The 22353-nt window shown below is 50.9% G+C and overlaps 1 protein-coding gene across 3 annotated transcripts in view; it reads right to left on the bottom strand.

The window, feature by feature from the left end:
* Positions 1-517: 517 nt before the first annotated feature.
* The window catches only part of ell2 (elongation factor for RNA polymerase II 2), a 28668-nt gene continuing 6832 nt past the window's right edge, over positions 518-22353 (bottom strand). Inside the window, exons 2-12 of one of the 3 annotated variants that reach the window (XM_088630710.1) lie at positions 20804-20851; positions 15246-15367; positions 14371-14585; positions 10408-10667; positions 8705-8829; positions 8312-8387; positions 7125-7770; positions 5334-5400; positions 4812-4983; positions 4547-4591; positions 518-4045 (exon numbers count right to left, since the gene is read on the bottom strand). In XM_088630710.1, coding sequence (XP_088486836.1) covers positions 3920-4045; positions 4547-4591; positions 4812-4983; positions 5334-5400; positions 7125-7770; positions 8312-8387; positions 8705-8829; positions 10408-10667; positions 14371-14585; positions 15246-15367; positions 20804-20851 — 1902 coding nt within the window. In that variant the 3' untranslated portion in view covers positions 518-3919. The remainder of the gene's footprint in view (positions 4046-4546; positions 4592-4811; positions 4984-5333; positions 5401-7124; positions 7771-8311; positions 8388-8704; positions 8830-10407; positions 10668-14370; positions 14586-15245; positions 15368-20803; positions 20852-22353) is intronic. The other 2 variants (XM_088630711.1, XM_088630709.1) reach the window with 2 other exon arrangements.

Below are 22353 nucleotides of genomic sequence, written 5' to 3' on the forward strand. Positions count from 1 at the left end.
CCTCCGTCTGCCTCACTCTGTCTTGACCGCGTGAAAAGACGAGATCTGTACCAGATCTTTCCTCTTGTAGGGGCTCTGACGGACTGGGGAGGAAAGGAGTCAGTACCCCTGTCCACCACTGCAGCGTCTGCTGCCAGTATCCCTACAGCTCTTTCCCTGTCTCGGTAGGAAAAGTTGAAGAATCCCATAAACAAACTACTTCTGGACATACAGTATATGGGTACAGTGTATGAAATATATATTATGATAATACTGCTAGCGGGCAGCTTCTCTCTCTAGTGTTTCCAGTGCTCCTAGTATTTCGGTATCGGCACCTAAGTTACTTGATCAATTGTCTTCCTCTGCTCTACCCTGCAGAAGAGGAAGGTGCTGCTGGAGGCGGAGGGCGAGACGAGCTGCACGAGGACCTCAGCCCAGGGCCAGAGCTCTCAGGAGGGCTGGATCAGCACCTCCTCTCCCTCGCCTGCCTGCAGCACAACTGGAGACTCGATTTCCGAAAGAAAAAGGAAACCACACGTTAAGTTCACATTTTATTGAACTGCTGAATAACATATTCAGAAGAGCGGGCAGAGGAGAAGCACTCCCCGCCGCCCTGTCTCCACGTGTTTCTGAAGCCGAGCCGCCCGGAGAGCAGTGTGGGGCGGGCCCCAGCAACAGGACGTTTTGTACATGAAGACACTTCCAGAGTTGGGGAGAGAACCACGTATTAAGACACCTCCCCCAAATCCAGTTCTTTCACACAGTTCAATTCCGCGGCTCCACACCCCTGGTGCCGAAACTCTTCCCGGCCCATCTGGCAGCGCGGCAGAGCGGCAGAGCTCCAGCCCCAGCCGCGCAGAAGGACGGGCGTTCGGCAAACACAGGTGCCAGCCGTGAGCACCGGACAGACTTCAAAGGGCTTGGGGAGAACCTGCACACCAGGATCACGGCATCCAGCCACAAACAATCAGAAGAAAACGAAGGCAGCCAGGACTGGCCGAAGCCGCACAGCGATCAAAGCGAACACGGCCCACTTCATCCGCAGGGAATGAATGAAAATGAAGGAGGTGCAGCAGCCCCTTCACTGCTCCCACCCTCCTGCGCGGAGACGTTAATGGCATGCTTGGAAGAAACAGAATGCTGCAAAGCAGTAGGACTAAACGCTTTTCTGAGGAAGGGCTGAGAGCGTCTCCGAGAAAGGAGTACTGCAGCTCTCCACTTCGAAATGAAGCACTACTTAGCAAAGCGAGAAACGTTTGTCACTTGATCTCGCACAGCCTGTGCCGTCCTGGAGCAACGTTCATTTCTCTAAAGGGAATCAACACTTTAGTGTTACAAATCTTTCAGTTGAGTTGCTCTTACATATGTTCAGCAGTTGCAGTGAAATAGTGTCTTTTTTTTTTTAAAGGGACATTATGCATTTGTCAGTTACATTGTGGAAGAAATATTTCAGCTATTTTTTTTTTTTGGCCACAGAAGTTGGACTTAAAGTCTGCGACGCTGGCAGTTTCAACGTCTGTGGCTACACGCAGAAGAAACGGACCGCTGTCAGTAGCTGCTGAAGCGAACCTCAAGTATCGTTGAGATCTAATTGACAGTGACGTAAAGAAGGACAAAATGGCTTCTAGGAAGTTTTTCCTCAACAGATGATCTTAAATGTTGATTTGGGGAGCTAGCAATAGGCAAGGACACATTAAACATTCGCTGGTATGGCTCATCCGAGAGAAGATTAAGTTCAGTTCCTTCTCTTAGTCTTTCACCAAGAAACTAAGCAAAACTCCTTCAAAGTCTCACCCTAACTTCCTGGCCTTTCTTACACATTTTGGGTGTCTGTGCAGGGCATCTCCAGTTTCAGTGCCATTTGATGCAACACCTTAAACCAGAATTAAATTACATATCTGTGAGAAACGGGGATAAAAAAGCAAATCGCAGACTCTGGGTTCCTATTAACTGTGCCGTAGGTTAAACCCAGCTGTGATTAGATGACATTGGAGCTGTTATTTTTCTTTTAGATTAAAATCTTCGACTACAAGCCTATGGCAAAATTAATACTGTCCAAGTTCCACCATTGTTGGATCCGAGAGATTCCTCATCTCAAACTGCAGTTAAGGCCTGTTAGTCACTTGACTTGAGATCCTGTTTCTTGCACCTCAGAGATGCTCCTAAATATCAAGAAAATAGCCTCACTGGAGGACCTTTTTTGGGTGTTGAAATTACTTTGCACCAAGACAGAACGTGGCCACAACAGCTGTACTCCACCTGAGAACAGCAGCTGCAGGCATGATCACAACACTGAACAGATCCAAGAGGTTACATGGCTCTGCCGCGCACGAGCTCCTCAAGGAGGCCACAGCAAATTCCCCTTCGCTGTGCAGGATGGTACCCAAACACCTCAGCACGTCTGCAGCTCGTGGAATCATCACTCATCAAATGCGGATCACGGATTGTACCCGTTCAACCTGAACGGCACAGAAGAGAGCTGGACGTGCACGAGGGCGGCGCGGACGAAGGGGACGTGGCTGCAGACCGGACCTGCTGGCGCTGCGCCTGCGTGAAGCAGCACTTCCCCGATCCCGGGTTACAGCGCCTGGCCAACCCGCACTGCAAGTGGAGACGCAGCTTTATTGGATGAAACCAAAAGCCTTTTGGCAAACATTCTAACACTCCGCTTTGTAAACATAATGCTTCCCTTATCGGATTGGCAGCACTTTTATCATGAAACACCGACACGAAAAGAAAAGTCACCCACCCCAGCAACAATGTTCCCACATAAATTAAGCTGGGATGATTTCAATCAACAGAAACTTGTTTTCAAGAACAGAAAAGGTCATGAATCGAAATGAAAGTTTGTGCTATTTGATGTTCATACTCTTATAATTAAATACTTCTGCTCTGAAATTCCTGGCAACCCAGGAGGAATACATTTGTTAAATATACATTTTTATGTAGGTGACGGCTTCTTTGCATATAATTTCTCTTTTCAAAAATAATATATTATACAAACGTCCCCTACATAATAGACTTTTTTTTCCTCCAAAACTATAGATATTTAAATCTTTGTAATCAACTTTTATAATTCCTTTGTTAACAAAGCTGATAAACGGAAAGGCTCGTTTTCCCAGAGGAAGTTACAAGTCGACAGGAGAAACACTGACCGTCGGTCGGCAGTTTTATCCTGAGTGTTCTGGCCGACGTGGAGTAGCAGCTTTTTCGCACTTAAAAAGACATCTTTGTTTTTCACACGTCTCCCCCTCCCCCGCCATGCACGCACGCACACACGCACGCACTCACTCGCACCCTCATCCTCTCACGGGGCGACAGGCCACAGCACACGCCCCGCTGGTCAGGGGGCCGGCAGGCAGCAGGTGAAACTGGTTAAGAGCCTCCGAGTATAAATCAGCAAACACCTTAAGGCAATCTACGCGACGGGGGCTCGACGAGGTGCAGCACGCGATGAGGAGCGTCGAAATACGGACAGGCAGTTTAGAGCCTTCAGGTTACACCGTCTACACCCTCCATCTTCTCAAATTTTGTTTATGTGCAAATTGCTTCTGAAACCTCCTACCACTTAAGGCAAAGGGTTTGCATTGCTTAGAAATAGAAGATATACTGTGTGTATATATATATAGACCTTTTGTCAACTCAAACATCTTCATGGTTTCTCGAACTCTTTTGAGATTTGTTTAACATGCGGATCGACGCCCTCTCCTTCGGTTCCTTGCAGAAACCGCAAACACGCTGCCGACTGGATGGAGAAAGCAGGGAGGATATCCAGGAATCCTCTTCCTGGGTTAAAAAAAAAAATCACATTTTTCCCGAAACGTAAAGCTGAATGTTTCAGCTCGAAGTACAAAGTGACTTATTCCACAGCGTCTTTCCTTTAATAAATAGGCTTTCCCCTCTCGGCAGGAGCGCTGGTGCCGACGGGCTAGAAGGTGGCTCAGCAGCTGGAGTGCCAGGGCTGTGCCCGCGCCTGGTCGAACTCGCCGATCAGTCTCTTGATGTGCGCCAGCTTGTTGTGCAGATACTCACAGCGGCACTTCTCCTGGTGGTAATTCGGACTGCTCTGTGAACAGAGCAGGGTGTTACGATCCAAAGTTAAAGGTGCGTTTCACTCTTCAGTGAGAGGGCCTTTATTCAAAGAGAACAAGGGCTCAGCCGGAGCACAGCTCCCCCAGGATAAAGGCCCCTCTCCCATAGGCTAGTGAGGGACTAAAACAAGCTGCTCGGCCATGTGCTTGAAGCCGATATCCTGGATTCTTCCAGGACACAGCAGGATGAGATCCTGGGATCAATCAGCTACTAACTACCCAACAGGCCGGATGGGATAAGCTGCCTCCTCTCCTTCTCTCACCATGTTCTTTAGTGGAAAAAGTAAAGGTTTATTCCCTGCTGAAAAGAGAAAAGCCACACCTGAAGAAGGCTCTACAGCCGAAACATTGTGTCTTCCTGGACACACACAATTTCAGCTGGAATAAACCTTTACGTGTTCCTTTGTGGCCTGCGTATGCTGACGCTTGAACATGTCCTTCAATGGTCAGCGGATGCATGAGCCCAACACACTCACCTCTTTCATTCTCTTGTACTCTTGCAACACCTCCTCGTGTATCACCTGTGAAATAGAGGCACTGTCAGCGGAGGCTCTACCCACTTTTCACAAACCTTCAACACCAGAGCTCCACATCCGAAGTGCAAGAAGGGCGTTCCCTTCCTATTTTTCTTCTGGGGACAATAAGCAAGATCCTAGGTTTTTAACACAAAACGCATCACTTGAAAACTACCACTTCAAGCGCCAGCCCAGTATCAGCCCAGTATCGGAGCCCAGCCATCACCTGGTACTCCTTGGTGCCCGGGGGCAGGCGGCGGCGCTGCGCGTCCAGCCTGGCGAAGCGGCGGGTCACGCTCTCCACCCGGGCGTGCAGAGCCCTGTACTCCTCGTACTCGGCGTTGAAGTCGTCCTTGTAGCTCTGCCGCTGGCCCGGGGACTGCACGGCCGTGTACTTGCTGCGGGCGACACCGAGAGCCGAGCATGAGTTGCCAGGGAGTCCCACAGCAAGGCGGCCGAGAGCGCGCCAGCCGGGAGTGAGCGAGTCTCGGCCCTGGGGCTCCCCGCGGGCGGGAGAGGGCTGCCAGCACGCCCGTCTTTCTCTCGTGACGTTCAGCAGAGACTGAGCGGCTCAGCCCGCTTCCCCCTCCGAGACGCTGCAAGGGCTGCAGGACTCGAAACACGTGGCAGTGATACAGGAGAAACCTGCGCCAGCCCGCGCAGCACAGGGAGTCGAGTCTCTGGGGCTGGGCACGCCGACGTGGCGACAGCGCGGACGCTGGAGAGCTGTAGCCGAGGGATCACTTACGTCAAGTAATCGGGCGTCTCGGGGGCCGAGGAGAGGTCTGTGGACTGGGGGCAGCCAGCTTTTGTTCCTGTGCGGAAAAGAATGGCCGTGTCGTTACATGATAAACAAACGGCATGAACGACCCTACTGTATGTACCCCGGTCCTGACAGGGTATGCGGTACTAATACGCTGTTAATTCTGTTACTACTAACACTCCCTGTTAGGAAGGAGTGAATTCCTGAACCGCAAATAAAATTCCCCACCTCTTCATTGGATAAAGCTTCCGATTCCTTCTGGAGATTCAGAAAATCACCCAGTGTAACATCGCTAACACCCCAGCAGATTGAACCCTGCTGCTTGCTTATGAGAGTTACCCTGTTTACCCCGGCACAGGTATTTAGATAAAATGTGTAAAAACATGAACAGCGCCGGAGCACCCAGGACCCGTGACATGGAGGTCAGGGTGGTGCCTTCTGTTCTAAAAACAAAACCCACCCTCCCACGCTCCTGCCTCGAGCTACTGCTCGCTCCAAGAGCCTGGAGGAGAACCAGAGACCCCACAGCCACAAGTTTGACAGTTTATCATACAACTGTTTCTGTTACAGTGAGTATACAGTAAACTTATCATTTCTCAAGCACCGGAAAAGGTGCTGGGTGGAGAGAGAGCTCTGGGACAAAGCGGAGCTATGGGCCTTTGGTAATAATTAAATTCCAGAGTCATTTTTCCAGACATTTTAAGTGGAATGAATTGTTTAAAACTAACCAGGGAGGTATTTAATTAAGAAAGATAAAGAGAACTGCGACTACACTGGGGGATACAGGCTTTTTGTTAAGAGAGTCTTTTGCCTTTAAAGCCGTCCCAAGAGCAGGCCAGCTGTGTCTTTGTATGACGTGGGCACACTTCACTGTCCACTGCGATTTCCGACTCATCTGAACCTGCTGCCTGTCCCTAGTCGGTGTGATTAGTGCTCAGGGCACAGGCCCTGGTTCAGCCATTGAAGTGTCATTCGCTCTTTAATGAGGAAGCCTAGTGCTCATCCACACGCACACAAACACTCTGTGTAGGAAGGACAGCTAGGGAGGGCGTTAGGATTAGTGCGATGCTGTGGGGGAGGATGGTCTGTCACACACAAGCTGACCGCCCAGTTATTCCTGTATTAATAAACATGGGATAAGACCAGCTGTTTAGAAATCCTCGTTTTTACATGTGTTTAATCGTTGGCAGATACATTGTGTGACAATAAAAATGAGTTCCTTTCGATCAGTACACGTGTACTGCATTTTATTTTGACCAAATTAGATTTTTTTTATCCTCTCAGTAGTTTTAATGATATTATGAAAACAGATATAGATCAGATACAGATCAGAGAGCCATCTGCTTGCAATTCCTAGGAGCTGAAGAGCGAGATTCTTGAGTTAAATGAGACTTTAAAGAATATTTAGGAAAACAGCATTAGGTAGCACACCTGTCTTGGACGTGTGCTTTAACTGTGTGGAAGTGCATCTAAAAAGCGAGAATTGAGGCACTTTACCCAAAGGGTTGTGGGAGCTTGGAACATTTTATGCTGCCATGAGGTTTCTTTTAACAAATGGTGGAATGCGACCCTGGAATCGCAGACGGGTCAAACAGTCGCCTCTCATCTCAAACTGCTCTCGTCTACACTCTGCCCTCAGACGGTGGCCATGTGCCCCCCCAGACCGCAGGAACGCCAGTGAAACCACGCATGCAGGTCCTGGGGCAGACATGGGCGGGAACCGCAGGCGCCAGCGGCCCGGGAACGCGAGAGCGAAGCACAGCTCGTAGCTCGTACCTTCTTTGTCTGGGCGTGGGCTTCTCTCGGTCCGGGGGCCTCGGTCCTCCTCGGCCTCCGGGCGTTTCTTCCGGGATCTCTCCTCCGTGTGCTCCGCCTTCTGCTTGCCCTCCCGGTCCTTCTCCCTCTCCCTCTCCCTGTCCTTGTCCTTCTCCTTCTCCCTCTCCTTGTCCTTGTCCCTCTCTCTCTCCCTGTCCCTGTCCTTGTCCTTGTCCCTCTCCTTGTCCTTGTCCCTCTCCCTCTCCCTGTCCTTCTCCTTCTCCTTGTGTTTTTTGGATTTCTTTCTGGGCTTCTTGCTGGCGAGGCAGTCGGGCTGGGCGGGGCTGCCCGCGGGACTCTGGGCCGGTTGCTCTCGTGCGCCCGGCTCCTGGCTGAAGCCCTCCACGGGCAGGTCCTGTGTGCCGCGGCCCTCCGGCGTGCTGGGAGAGTTGGAGTTGGAGCCGGAGCCGCCGGGCGGCGGGGGCAGGGGGGGCGGGCCGGGGCAGGCGGCGGCAGCAGCAGGTGGGGGGGCGGGGGCAGCGGGCTTCTCCTTGCTCGACAGGGGCAGGTGGTCGTTCGGGGTGGGCTGGACGCGGCTGGTCAGGTGAGAGATCCGGGCCTTCTTGGGCATCAGAGGGTCGATGAAATCGCCTTCCAGGGGCCGTTTCTGCGAACAGAGAGGCGAGAGGTCACGTGTCCGCAGCGCACAGGCACACGAGCTGGGCAAGGGGCTGGGACATCAAGGGGTGCACGTCTATCCCGACAACTGTCAACTCTGGTAACTGGGCTCTGGCAGGTAGCTTGCTGGAGCTGCTAATTTGAGGCTAATTCACCCTCTTCTTCTAGAACAGCCAGGATACCGAATCGCTTTAGCCAAATGCAGAGAAAGATGCATCTCTGCAGTCTTTTACTTCAGCATTAAGGGAAGACATTAAATCAAACACACATCTCGAGGGAATTTTTCCGCTAAAAGCACTGGACAAAAACAGCAGCTAGTCTTTAAGAGAAAGTGAGAAAAAAACATCCAGATTTTGAGCAGGTTTAAAGAATTTACAAGGAGCCCTTTATAAAAATGAGTTGGCGCTCAATTAATTATTGTATTAATAAATAATACATACATTTTATGAGTTTACTAAACTATTTGGTGCACAGGTAAAATGTAAATGGCAGAAAGGAACAAAAGTCATTTACAATCCAGCCTCCTTTACCTGAGGGGGTGACCCTGCATCGGGCTCCTTGGGCGGACTGCAGGAGGACGCCTCGGCCTGGCCGCCGCCCGCTTTCCTGCAGCGGAGGGAGAAGAGGAAGAGTCTCAGCTGACCGGCCACCCGGCAGGGGGAGAGAGGGCGGGGCCGCCCGGCGGGGGGGGAGAGAGGGCGGGGCCGCCCGGCGGGGGGGGAGAGAGGGCGGGGCCGCCCGGCGGGGGGGGAGAGAGGGCGGGGCCGCCCGGCAGGGGGGGAGAGAGGGCGGGGCCGCCCGGCAGGGGGGGAGAGAGGGCGGGGCCCCCCGGCAGGGGGGGAGAGAGGGCGGGGCCGCCCGGCAGGGGGGGAGAGAGGGCGGGGCCGCCCGGCAGGGGGGGAGAGAGGGCGGGGCCGACTCACCGGGCGAGCAGGAGCTCCAGGTGCTGCCGGTCCTCCGGGGAATATCCCGGCCAGTCCTTCTGAACCTCCCTGTACATGTGCTCCTTCAGCGTGTAGGAGTTGTCCCTGGGGTTGAGGTTGGCTACCTGCGATCAGAGGAAGAAGGGTTCTGAGCAACAGCTCCCCCGCAGAGGCACAGGACACAGAAACTCAGACACTGACAGCAGGATACACAGAAACACCAACTCCAGTCCTGCTGCAGGCTTCCGGTCAGCAAACTTCAGAGGCTAAGCCTTGCACAATACCAAAGGACTATTCCAAATAACAAAAACCAAATATCACATTCCTCATTTGGACCGATATGCATTTAACAGTTTTAGGGCTAACAAAGTATTTTATTTTAATTCATCAACTATTTTCAAGGTAAAAAAAACTAACCTCAAGCCTCAAACATCTGTACTACTGCATGAAAATGCACAGCTCAGACATGTCAGGGCAATGTTCTGCATCTTGTACAATTCCAGCAGGGAAAGGGTTAAAGCAGAAGGCAGGGTTACTAATCAAACAGAGAGCAATCGATGGCTGGAATGGCTCCGTCTGCACAGTGGCAGTGTCACTGTCTCCTGGACCTGATGAGTCAGCAGCCCAGGGCTCGTGGGTGGTGGTTTTTTCTACTCCCTATTCTCTACTTAGAAGGTACACCCACCACACAGTCTGCACAAAATATAATTATAAAGATCGTACAATATTCAGCGTAGGGACTTCTGTATTCTAAGCTCTGATTATAACCTGCCACTCGGCTCAGACCACGCTATGAAAAACACCAGTCTGCATTCCCCAGCAGAAATGCTGTGCACAGCTTGGCCATAGTCAACATTTTTAGAAATTTAACCCTGAACCTCCTGCTCAAATGGAGACTTGCACACCATCAGTACACACTCAAAAGGCAAAGACCCTGGTCCATTGTGAACATCAATATCTCGGCCCCTGTAGTGTTTAATGAAATAAAGTCACTTTCTCCCCTGTTCAGCGTGGCTGAATCTCCCCGACAGGCCTACTTCAAAATCGCAGAACAAAAACGAGGGAATAAATCAAAATCTAACTACAAAACATCAGTGGCTTAAGTGTGCAGCGACAAACACGTCACAATTAATGAAAAAAAGAAATTAAGTTACGATTCTGAGAATCTTTCAGGATATTCAAGAAACTGCCTTTCATGTGCCTAAACGATAAAATACAAGCAGAACTAACCAAACTCTAAACAGTGAGCAACGATGCTCTAACGTGATCATCAAGGGCAGAAGTTTTCATACGAGTCAGGAAGAGAAGTCCAACTCCTTGGCTATTAGCGGCATGATCGCTGCCGTGACCATCACAAGGAGTCACACAGCATCTCTCCTGCGCGAACGCAGAACTCCCGACCACTTAAAAATGCCCAGAAGACATCCTGTTCTGGAAGAGGAGACGGGACTATTCAATCGCCCTTAATTCTGCCAAAAGACATCAGCTGCCTCTGGCTAAAAATAGACATACAGAGCGAGTTGTTGCAGTCTGTTGACTTTGCACTATGTCGCCGATGCCTCGCAGTCGAAAAGGGCTGTGCTTTATTTCAGGGGCCTCTGGCAGTCGCTGCCAAACAAGGACGACGCCACCCCAGCATGAAGGAGGCTGGGCCGACGCAGGGGTGCCCACAGAGACCCGACGGCCCAGCTCGGCGGCCTCACCTGCTGCAGGGTCAGGCCCAGCGAGTTCTTGTCCTTCTGGTTCACACCCTCCCTCTGCAGGCGGGCCAGGATCTCGGGCTTCTTGTACGGCCTGAGGGCCAGCAGGTGGATCACGCGGTCCCGGTACGGCCGCAGGGCGACCGGGCTGCTGGCGCTGCTCTTGCGGATCGTGGTGGCGGGGTTAATGGGCGTCGACCGCTTCCTTTCAGGCGCGGGGTCCGGGGCGCCTGGCGCCGGCTTCCGGATCTGGACCCTCTTACCTGGGAGCAGAAAACACGGAACGGAGGTAGCAAGGAGGCGACAGACAACACCTCCAAGAACATTTAAAAAAAAAAGGGGTATCTTTCCTCATCACAGATCGAAATGGTACGACGCATTCCCATCCGCTGCAGAGGGGCTTGTGTGAGCACAGGCGTGTGGCGGGAAAGCAGAGCTGCAGTGCAGCGGATCGGAGGGACCGGAGCGCGATCTCCATTGGGACCCTGGGAGCCCGAGTTCACAGCCCCAGCTCCTCTGCAGGGCTGCACCACGACACAGAAGGAGCCTCGCGCCGTTACCTCCTCCTGACAAAGCTCTTTCCCCCGCCAGAACTCTCCGGCGGCTCCCAAGGCTCAACGCACAGACCACCGTGCACAGACAAAACGCCACGACCAGGTCTCTTAACGCGATTCTGAAAAATCATTCTGTTCCACTTTGTTGGCTGCTGCCCTGCAGATCCGCAGGGCCCCGGACTGCAGCGCTCGGAAGGAGAGAGGGAGCTTGCCGAAACAAATGCAGCCCCTTGTTTAGAGAGATTTCAAACTGCTATATGGAGAAAACTGCCAATGTCACCTTTCTGAGAAGTCGGATTCTGGCAAAGGATGGATCTCGCAGAAGAAATCACTTGAATTTTTAACACGGCTTTTGGCAAAACAGCTTTGAGTACTGTGCAACATGGGATTTGTTTTCTTGTAATGCTGCAAGCCTGGGAACCCTTACACTGTTAGCCTGTTGTTTACTTCACAGTAAACACACTTAAGCTGGTTTATGAATGGTGGGCTACATTCTCCTTTACACAACTTAATATTTCACATTCTTTAGCGTCTTGGATTATTATCCTTGCCAGAGGTACAGCTGGGGAGAGTGGTTCAGCTGTTCTTCACTGGTGACTTACTGCGATTCCCGGCTTGTGACTCTTGGGGGAGGATAACCGATACAGCAGGACAGACCTAGCGATCAAGGGCACCCCCTTCCAATTTTAATGCCAACAAAACCAGTGGACTCAAACAATTTAACCAAAGAGTGGACGGTAGTAGGGCCTAACAAAACAAATTAAAGAATATAAAAGTTACTCCCAATACTGAAGGAGCCCCTCAAGTTGACTTGGTAAATGTCAGAACTCTGAATTCCTGAATCAAGGCTTCTTGTAACCTTCTCTGTTGCAAGCTGAAACGATTCAGTTCCTTTAGTCTGAGTGTGACATTCCCCCAGGGCCAGGAATCAGTCTGCTTGCTCTCCTTTCTACTGCCTCTAGAGCAGCTGTGTCTTTATCCTGGGACCAGAACTGAACATGGAATTCAAACAGAGGTTTATTTAATGATGGGATAATTAATGTCACCTCCTAGACTTACATTCTACACTCTGAAGTATACATGCAAGTGTGGTCTTTTTTTACTGTTTCCCCACCATGTCTGGCTGAAAAAAAGCAATGGATCAACAAACACTCCCAGACCATTCTCCTGCATGGCATTCAATTGGAAGAAGCAATCCGCTATTTTAACTGCACATTCCTGTAAGCAATACCTTGCTCTCATCCACACTGATTTCATTTTCCATGTCTGCCTCATGCTGAACGTTGTCTGAGTGTTGTAGTATTGTTTGTGCTTCTGATAAACTATTTAACACCAACTGCATTGAATATTCTCCTCAGACTATTTCAGGCAGATGCATTTTCCAAGATCACCATGACATTACAGAAGTTCGCATTTTAAACTAAAAGCTTTAAAATGTACTGCGGCTGTGGAGATGTCCATGTAGGTTAAAAACTCATCTCCATTCTCTATGTAGGGAGAAAAAAAGTTAAATTGAAATTGTTCTAAATGCCATAAAAGGCATGAAGCTACTATTGACTATCAATGATGAAAAGAATAATACCAGGTGTCAAGATTATGTCAAAGCAAAATGACTTGTATACTAAATTAAGTACCTGCACAAAGGGTTTAACCCAACCACACAGGTTTAGCTCTGAAGAGGAAGCAATCAGCAATCAGGTCATTTTGCACGTCAGCTCTCACAAACCTCAGCATTTGCTTATCCGAACGCTTCCTGCATTAGCTTTCACAGGTGCAAGTCCTGGTATAATCCAGCTTCGTCTGCACCGGAGAGCAGTGCCTTCTTTAGAAAAGCAGCCAGTGCTCCTGCCCTTGGCTTGCAGTCAAGCTCTTCTTCTGGCACGAGACTTCACAGGACACGTGCAGCTCAAGGACTACGTTCAACTGGCCTGCAGCAGAAAGTCTTTAGCTAAAATACCACCAGTGCTTCTGGCGAAGTGCAACCTCCTGCACAGACGTCAGGCAAAACAAGTTACAATGACATCACAGCCTATGCAGATCTGAAGTAACAGGTGAAAGGTGAAATGCTTTGCTAATATTTTCAGCTGGGAAACAGGGGCTCAAATGTTAAGCCATAAGGACTGTTAAGCCTGTACGCTTTCGGCTTAACTGATGCTTTGCACTGACCAAACTGAGGAGTTCAGGACACTCATACACAGAATGGAAAATTACTGTACACAGACAGGATGTGGATGTCTGACTGAATAATTAAAGGCCAGAAGGCATATTTGGCTTTGCTGGGTTTCTGCACTAGTCAAAATCTGGGTAAGTAAAATATCTGACTAAATCGCAGATAAAGAGTGAATAGTGCTGGCAGGCTCCATTGTGGCAGAGCAACACATGGCCACTTGTGTTCGGAATAATCCTGAAAAGGACAACATTTATTCCACCGTCTTGGCAAGGCATGGTCTCGAATTAATTGACCTTTCAGCAATTACGATAAAAATAAAATTCCTGTTGAGTTTCCTGCCCGCTCAGCCGATTCCTGCTAACCGGAGGGCTTGTAGAAAACGTGGCTCACACAGATAACGGCACTTCTTGAGTAAGCAGAGCAGGGTTGGATGGCTTCACGGTTCCAAAGATCAGGAAGCTGGTCCCAAGCCATAGTAAATAAAGCCAAAGGAGAATCAAGCCCAGAGACCCAGCGACGCTAGGAAGGCCAGCCTGAGAATAATTTAACCCGGTCTTGTTTTCCTGCAGAGGTGTCAGCTGGTCTCAGGATATGCCTGAGAAAATCAGATTAATTTTTACTTTCCTCCCCAACCTTACCCAGCAGCCAGGAGGTAAATAGCAACTCCGACCTGAAGCAAGAGCAACTGCCTTATCTGCGGGTGAGCCTGCATTCAGGAATGACCTGGCGACCACGGAAAAACATTCCAGAATTTACCCTAGTTCTTGGCCAAGCAGTAACGCTGAACTTTCAATGCAACTGTTAGCTCAGCATGAAACCCTGCGCCCTACCCTGCCTTACCCCCAGGCGCATGGGTAATGCATCGACCCCTTGCAGTTGTGCAGGCTTTCATCACAGAGCCCAGCAGCAGGATCAGTGCACAGAGCCTGCGTGGAGCAGCGCCCTCTGCTCCAGATATGCTGATGCTCAGCTCCTCTACAATACTGTTGTTAAATCGGTCAGCCGTGCCTTCTGTTGAGCTCAAAATGAACTCAAAACGCCAGTGTCACACCGAGGCAGCTTCGTTGGACGCCAGCAGGAACAAATACTCAGATCAAGAGGTTAACAGTTCTACTTTTCCCCAAAACAGAACATAAGGCTTGAAATGGAGCTTGACCGTCAAGTCCCGGGCTTGTGTGTCGGAGAGCTGAGGTGCAGCCCAGCACCCGGCCCTGTGACTGAGGAGGCAGAGAGGAGACTTGCCTACGAACGGCCCTCCAGGCTTGATGACTTTGGTGCTCCGGCTGCTCTTCTCCTCCTCGGCCTGCGTCATCCGCTCCCGCGTCGTCTGGTAGGAGTCGCTGGTGGCGCAGACGGTGATCTTATCCTGCACGGTTCCCAGGGAGGCCAGCTGGGAGGCGCCGGAGCTGAAGACGAGACAAGACGGAGAAATGGCCAAGGTTCCCCCGAGGAGGAGCCTCACCACACGGGGCACGAGCCGGAGGTGAAAACCTCGGAGACCACACCGGGAGAACCGGAGAGCACCACTGCTGCATCTTTTATCGGAGGGACACACAGTACAGTTACTGCCATGATAAGGCATTAATTACTCCTCCTGATGAGCCAACATGGAAAAGGAGGGCAGATAATGGTATGGGAGTCACCAGAGCCTCAGGGTGCAGCGCTGACCGAGCCCTGGGAGTCTGCCACGGCTCCACCCAGGAACAGGCAGTCTTCCAATAATGAAGGGATGGACTAAACAGCTAAAAGCCCCCCCCACCAATCCCATGACTTTTCTCCGCAAAGAATGACTGTTTACATGGAAAAAATGACTTTTTGAAAGTGCCATTTCGTCACAAAGCCGCAGCGTGCCCCGAGAGCAAACAGCAAACACAAAATAACAAAAGGAATGGGCCTTGATCTCAGACTGGTGACGTCAGAGCTCAGTTTAACTGGATTAAGATATCGAACTGAGGAAACGCATCGTTATCAGAAACACACTGGACAGCTCATCCTGGGACATGACCCTGCGAAGACTCGAAAGGGCGCCAGGTTAACGCCCACAAACACACTCTCGCGCTGAAGCACGCCCCCGCAGCCACGCGCTGGCCACACCCCCGCAGCCCCAGTGCGCTCACCTCGACACAAACTGGTGCACGCAGTCGAAGCTTCCCTGAGGGTTGTCTTTCCCGACGCTGGACAAGTAAAAATCGAAGCTCCGCAGCTCGTCCGGAGCGCCGGCGCGAGGGATCTTGATGCGCTGCGGGGAGAGAGAGAGGAGATACCCACTGGCCTAGATATCCAACACGCGCGCGGGGGAAAACAGCACCGTGACAAACTGCACTGTGGACACGAAAGAGGAGTCACTTCCTCATCGATTCCTAGCACAGCAGCTAACTCCCAAAACTCATCCGGCTGAGTCCCGGAAGATCCCGGGCCGCTGCCCGCAGCTCCAGGCCCCTCGACTGCGAGCCGAGGGCCTCCCGCTCTCTCTCCATCCCTGCTCTCCTCGCCGGGTTCCCACGAGTTCCTACAGGCTGCGTGCACATCGCCTTCACTTGTGACGTCAAGCCCCACGGCTCACGCCCGCTCTGCAGAGGCAGCTGGTGCCCGACCGCCGTGCGCCACACAGACACCGCTGTGCGCCACAGGCCCAGAAACGACCGCGCGCACCACAGCGCCACACGGACAGAAAGCTGAAGTCACGGCTACCGACAAACTGGAGTTGCAGTAAGCCTCAATCACAAGAAGAAGACAAGTCAGAGGAAATATGAAAAGCTTTTCCCATGTGCTAACCAGCTGCACAGACAAGCTCGCTTAGTCACCAAGAGTCAGGAGAAGTTCATGTTCAAGATGTTTCGCACTCTTGTAAAAGGCCTCTGCCTGTGAAACACGCCAAACTGTTTGAAGCTGGAACAACCCCGACACACAGTTTGAATTTAAAATCTCTGTGTAGCTAGGCTTATGAGGGTAACCTTTGTTCTACGTTTATATTAGGTTTCACAATGTTATGAACATCTTTCTGCTTTAGAAAAGGGTTTTGCAGCGTAAAATATTTCAGGGAAAATGCTATCAGAAGGCGAGAACACTCTATTCCTCGAACGGCTCAATTCATAACAGGGGGGCTTGGAGGTGGGGGGTCACAGCTCTCCCCGTCTGGCAGCAGCAGTGACGTTCCCTCCCCCACACCCATGCAGGTCACCTGACTTCACACCCGCTCAACAGGAGCCTCACCCCCCGGGGGTCCCTGCAGACCCCTGCCTGCTCCACATGAGCCCTGCAGAGACAGAGGCACCTCAGCGCCCGGGGGTCCCTGCAGACCCCTGCCTGCTCCACATGGCGCAGGGGTTCGAGAAAGGAGAGCCACCTCCCCGCACCGAAAACAAGGCTGCCAGATGAAGACCCACTCTCGGCAGTTAAAACTGCACTTTCGACTCTGTGACGTGCGGTGCTTCAGTAACAGGGAAACCGGCCGCCGTGCCTGCAGCTGCTGGCCTGGGCCCCTGTACCGATAGTACTTGGCGGGCCGAGCAGGAAGCGAGGCCGTGTGGTTAGGAACGCAACAGGAGCGAGGAGGCAGGAAGCAGGTGTGCTCGCCCCACGGGGGGCAGCTCCACTCTGGGAAACGAAACCATGACACCCCGAAACCCCAGCCCAGGGCCGGTGGAGGCCAGCAACTGCCCGCCTTCCCTCAGAGGGGCCTGGCGGCCTTGCAACAGTCTCGGTTACTGACGCTGCAAAGGGGACACCCAGACTGAAACTGACGCGACCGAAATGGTTCATGACCATCGTCTCTAAACTCAGCTCATGAAGACTGATTTCTGAGCTGCTGCAGTCTTTTTGGACAAGCAGGATACAATCACTGAAATAAATCTGGTGAACAAAACAGTAACAGATGATATACACGCTCAAGCTCTAAAACCTAAGGCCAGAATAAGCGCACTTGCTGATCTAGAAAAGCAGACATTGAAGGCACCAGGCAGCATTTTCTAGTGGTGACCCGGTAGCAGATGGATTCAAAGTCAATAGAAGAACCGTGGTTGTGCTTCACAATCTGTTGGAGATCATGTGATGTGCACCCCACAAAAAACCGCTGTGGCTCCTCATTCCCCAGTGGGCACAAATATCCCCTGCGGGGTGGTTTGGACCCAGTCGCTTGGGATTCCACCCCTCGGGTGTGCGTGGGCACATGGACTGGCCAGAGGGGGTTGCTCTGTGCCTCGAGACAGGCAGCAGGCTGAACGGCCCTGGAGTCGGATCGCTCCGCGGTGGGATACAGGGAATGGATTCCTTCCTTGCTGGATCCTCCTGCCTTGTCGACGCAGATCGAGGTGATCCGTTGGCACCCAGCCACTGCAGATTCCAGCTGGCTGAGGCTGGTCACTGTCCTGCAGGGGCCTGCAGCCAAGCCCTGAGCTGCTTCTCCGGCCCTGACCACCTTGTACTGGCAGTACAAGACACAGCCAACAGATTTGGAAAGGGAAACTGCAGCTGCTTGTTCACTATTTCATATAGCGCCTTTAAAAGTCAAAGAGCTTTACAGAACAACAACAACAACAGCAAACAAATACACAAGATATACACAGTGAGAATACACAATAAGAGGAGACAGTAGATGGGGTACTGAACACAGCAGGAGCAGAGGGGTAAAGAACAGATCCAGTTAAGTAAAGGCTCTTCTAAAGAAGGTTTTTAGTCTGGATTTGAAGGAGTTTAGGGAAGGTGACTCCCCTTGACTATCCTAAGTGATAGATTTCCAGAGCTTTAGGGCATAAAAGGAGAAGGCCCTGTCACCCACAGAGTGAAGACAGACTTGGGGGACAGATAAGAGACTAGAATTAGAGGAGCGCAGGTTGCGAGGTGGGGAGTAGGACAATAGTAGCTCAGTACTGAGGTGCCCTGGGTCATATAAACCCAGAGTCTACACCATTGACCAAAGAACAGGAAACTGCACCATTTGAAAGAGCACACCCGCTATTGGGGTTGATGTTGTCAGTGGTGTGCCTCAGGGATCCATCTTGGGCCCTTAGATCAGAAACAGTACTTTCAACCACTTACATGTGGATTCAATCTGTAAAGTACATACAATTTAGAAACAATGGGGAGAGGCAAACAGCAGCAAGGGAATCACAAAACTGGCATGGACCGGACAGCTTTCTCAAATGAAATCGATTGCTAGTAAGTGTGCAAAGCAACCCATCCAGGAAGCAAGACAGGGCGATTCTGAGTGGCAGGAAGAAATAGTCTCGTCCCTTTCATGTTGTTGTAGGCTTTGCTACGTCCACATCAAGACAACATGGAGAAACAGGAAAAAAAAGCAAACAGAATGCTTGGGTGAAGAGCTTAGGATATTACAGTGACGTTTTCGGTTCTGGTCACCACACCACAGAGAGGTTATTACAGCCTAGGAAAGACCCCAGAAAAGAGCAACAGGATGTACTACTGGTCTCGTGCGATTGCCTTTCATGGACAGTTAAGAGAGTAGATGGGGGCCAATCCAGAGAGTTATTTCACAAGGACAAGGGGTCACAATAGCCAGCTCGTGATTTCAATATATTCATTACAGGCTGTTCCTTGGCAGTGAAACATTTTACATTAAACATGAATACAATGAGTTAGAGTATCCTCAGCATCTGGAGTAGAATGGAGTGTTGCCTGCTCATTTTCTAGTAAATTTTACCAGAAAAGTATTATCACATTTTCAGATAAACTTCAAAGCAGCTTCCCAGGCTTAAAACACTTGGTCATCGTCTGATTGATAAAACAAGGCAACTCACTCTGTGTGCACATGTGTGGGGAGGGGCGCTACATACAAGACGACCAGGGAATCTGAGTATCACGGACATTGGAACAAAAAAAGACTGGATTCTACATCCGTCACGCAGCTCCTGGGCACCAATTACAGGAGAACTGCAATGCCTCTCACACACTCACAGATAGGGAGACCATAACCAGGCTGATTCCAGAGACTGAATTATAGTGAACTGCAGAAATATAACCGTTTTGGGGCTGAACTGACAAACATGGGGTGTCAGACGTTTTCTCTGAAGTAACTGATGAGACTGTGTAGACGGGAAGAACAGGTAACAGCAGAAGGCCCCTCTCTGAAGTGCCCCACTGTATTCATTAACTTGTTGAGGCCAGCTCCTCTCTGTGAAACCCTTAACCTGTGGACCGCCAGCAAGCTGCGTTTCCACGTCTGACCCAGAGGCTCAGCAGAGCGGCGCAGTGGTCAGGCTTTTGAACTGGTGCCTGAAAGGTTCCCCAGGAGAGACGCCGCGTTGCACCTGTGAGCCAGGCGCTTCTAGTCCAGAATCCAGCTGCATAAATGGGAGCAGATGTAAGCCACTTTGGATAAACGCGTCACTCAATAAACCAGCGGAGCAGCTGTACGCTCTTGAAAAGCGCAGGCTAGATGCAAGCCCCTCCTGCCTGCAACCAGTCCTGTGGAGCAAGACGCAGTGCAGTGGGCAGGAGGCCCTCCACAGCCCTGAAACGCACACTTCCTCCCCGCGATCAGATCAGCCTCGTCTGCAGAGTCAGCCGGTTTTCAACACTTGACTTGAGGCGGCGGACAAAGATGGGAGAATGTCTCGAGCAGTTTCTCCGAGTACTCCAGTGCACATTCTCACAGTCCCCCGAACATAAGGAGTCGACAAAATAACAGCGCGGTCGCCAAACGAAACAGCGACGTAGCCAGGAGCAAGTTGGAGAGCCGCCACGTGCCACACAGCCCGGGGACGCAGGGAAAACAGACAGCAGACTGTTAAAGAGCCATCTTTATTCTTCCGACACGAGTCGGAAGAATAATTCCTGGAATCCTTTCGGCAAGGTTGCGTAGAAAAGCTACGTTCTATACCAGAAGGAGCTGCTTCAGCCAGATAGAGACGGCAAGTCTCTCTCTCCAATTGTCTCCACGAGTCTTGACACTCACCTTGCACATCAGACGAGACCATCTCCTGCGCACACTAACCATCACACACCGAATTAAACACTCTCGATCATTACCAACAGCCTGCCCCTGCAACTAGAGGGGCTTGTTCTGCTCGTGTCACTGAAGATCCCCTCGCAGCAAGCCGCTCAATTGGCAAAGGTAATTGATACTCTGCTGTAAAGCGCTGTGTTGGTGTAATGGCTTTGGCGTGTGACTCGCATGCTGGAGGTCGGGGGTTTGAACCCAGCTCTTGTCATGAATTTTCTAGGGGCGGAGCGGTGGCTCTGTGGCTCAGGATCTGCGCCTGTGGCTGGAAGGTTGCCGGTTCGTACCCCGCGGCCGGCAGAGGAATCCTACTCCATTGGGCCCCTGAGCAAGGCTCTTCATCCCAGCTGCTTCAGGGGCGCCGTATAAATGACTGACTCTGCGCACTGACCCCCAGCTTCTCTCCCTATCTGTGTGTCTCATGGAGAGCAAGCTGGGGTATACGAAAAGAAAATTCCTAATGCAAGAAATTGTACAGTATACGGCCAATAAAGTGACCTAAATTGAGAGAGTTTTGTCTGTGTGGAAAAAACCCTTCCCGATTCTGCTAGCTCAAGCAACTACACGCACGCACCCATCACCGGCATGACACCCACCGGCCCTCGTGTTGAATTCATTTGAATCCCTCACTGTCCAAGTGAAATGATGGCGCTTGTCACTAGCCACCCAAAGACGTAAGTACCGGCAACAATGCAACTGAAAACACGAAGAGCTTACCCCCTGGAGTCCCATGAACTGGATCGATGGCTGAGGGGAGGGTCCATTCTGAAAAAAAGGAAAAGGAAGTGACGGTTAGCCCTCGAGCATCGCCCACGCTCACGGACGAGCGACTCTGTGGACGCCACCGAGAGGGATGCAGGTTCCTGCCCGCGCCAGTAGGGAGATGTTGAAATAATAGTGTTGTGAATGTACATCCGGACACAACAGACGCCCACAGCATTGCAGGATGATGAAGTCTGGTTTTCCCAACCCTGCTTGAAAGTGTGCATTATTTACACAACAAAAATCTCACATTTTTAAACTAGCTTTAAACGTTTTGTAAACTAGCCTAACAAGCACACTGTGCCATTTGAAAGGGTTATTTAAAGTCCATAATCTATGTGAAGTACACGCAATAACTAACCTTGAAAGGTAAGAAAACTAATCAGATGGCAAAGAAAAGGCAAAGATAACAAAAGGTTAAACCCTGAATTTCCGTGGTGAACAATGGAATACTGAATCTATCGGTCTTCTAACACAGAGCACTTTGTGCCTCAAGTCACAGCTCAGCTGGCGCTGGCTAACTTTGGAAACAAATCTGTCAGTCGAGAATCCACAAAAAAACACGGCCTTAAGAGTCATCTATAAATGGATCACTTTCCCCATGGAGATTAGTTTACATGAAAAGATAAATCCACAAACGCTACACAGGGCAAACAAATATTCACTCATTCATGCATGAATGACCCTTGTCCGATTCCGTGTCTTTTTGTCAGCCTGAGACTGGAGTTCAAGAAAAAGAAGTGAGAGCAAGGTGGTTTTGAGACTTTATTTAGAAAAGAGATTAATTGTAACCAAAAGTAATTATGCCTATGCTATATTTAAAGAAATGAGTATTAAGAAAGCAGCATAATCTGTTCTCCAAATAACTAATCTGTGAAGATGTGGAGGACTCGTGTGAACAAGCAGCGCAGCGATTCAGAGCCACACTGCAAGCCACTGCTGTCCATCTGAACCATCGTCGTCCACGAGCCCCAACGGCCCTCCAGGAAACACTGCCTCTGCCCGAGAGCTGAAGAAACCTGCAGCAGACTGCTTCTGTCTCGCTCTTTCATTCTCATGGAGATTCAAGCACGCTTTCCAACAGCGAGGCAGTATTTTTAGATCACTGCCATGACACAGCTGTGTTTAAGAGATGGTCATCACTGTCTCACTTTACAACTCGACAGGAATGCATTCATTCTGCTCTTCTTGGGTAACTGAACTGGAACAGCGCATCTTTATCCAATCCCGATGCCGCAGCCCCGGGCCAGAGGCAGGAGTGCTGAAAGCACAGCAGGCAGCCGGCAGATTACCGGCAGCAGTGAGCTTTCCTGGCACCAAGACTCAGTCTGTTCCCTGCAATTACTGGCACGCACAGGGACTGCGTTTTACAGGAAAGGCACAGCACTTGCACATCGTGGCCGTGAAGAATCGGGGCAACACACAGAAGCTGTAAATGATTACAATTCGCAGTGGAAAGATCGACAAACATTGCAGGCGCAGGAAGAGCACAGCCGTGCCTGTCA

Source organism: Lepisosteus platostomus, chromosome 4 (assembly GCF_059453375.1).
Source record: "Lepisosteus platostomus isolate fLepPlt1 chromosome 4, fLepPlt1.hap1, whole genome shotgun sequence".
In the NCBI taxonomy this organism is placed as follows: Eukaryota; Metazoa; Chordata; class Actinopteri; order Semionotiformes; family Lepisosteidae; genus Lepisosteus; species Lepisosteus platostomus.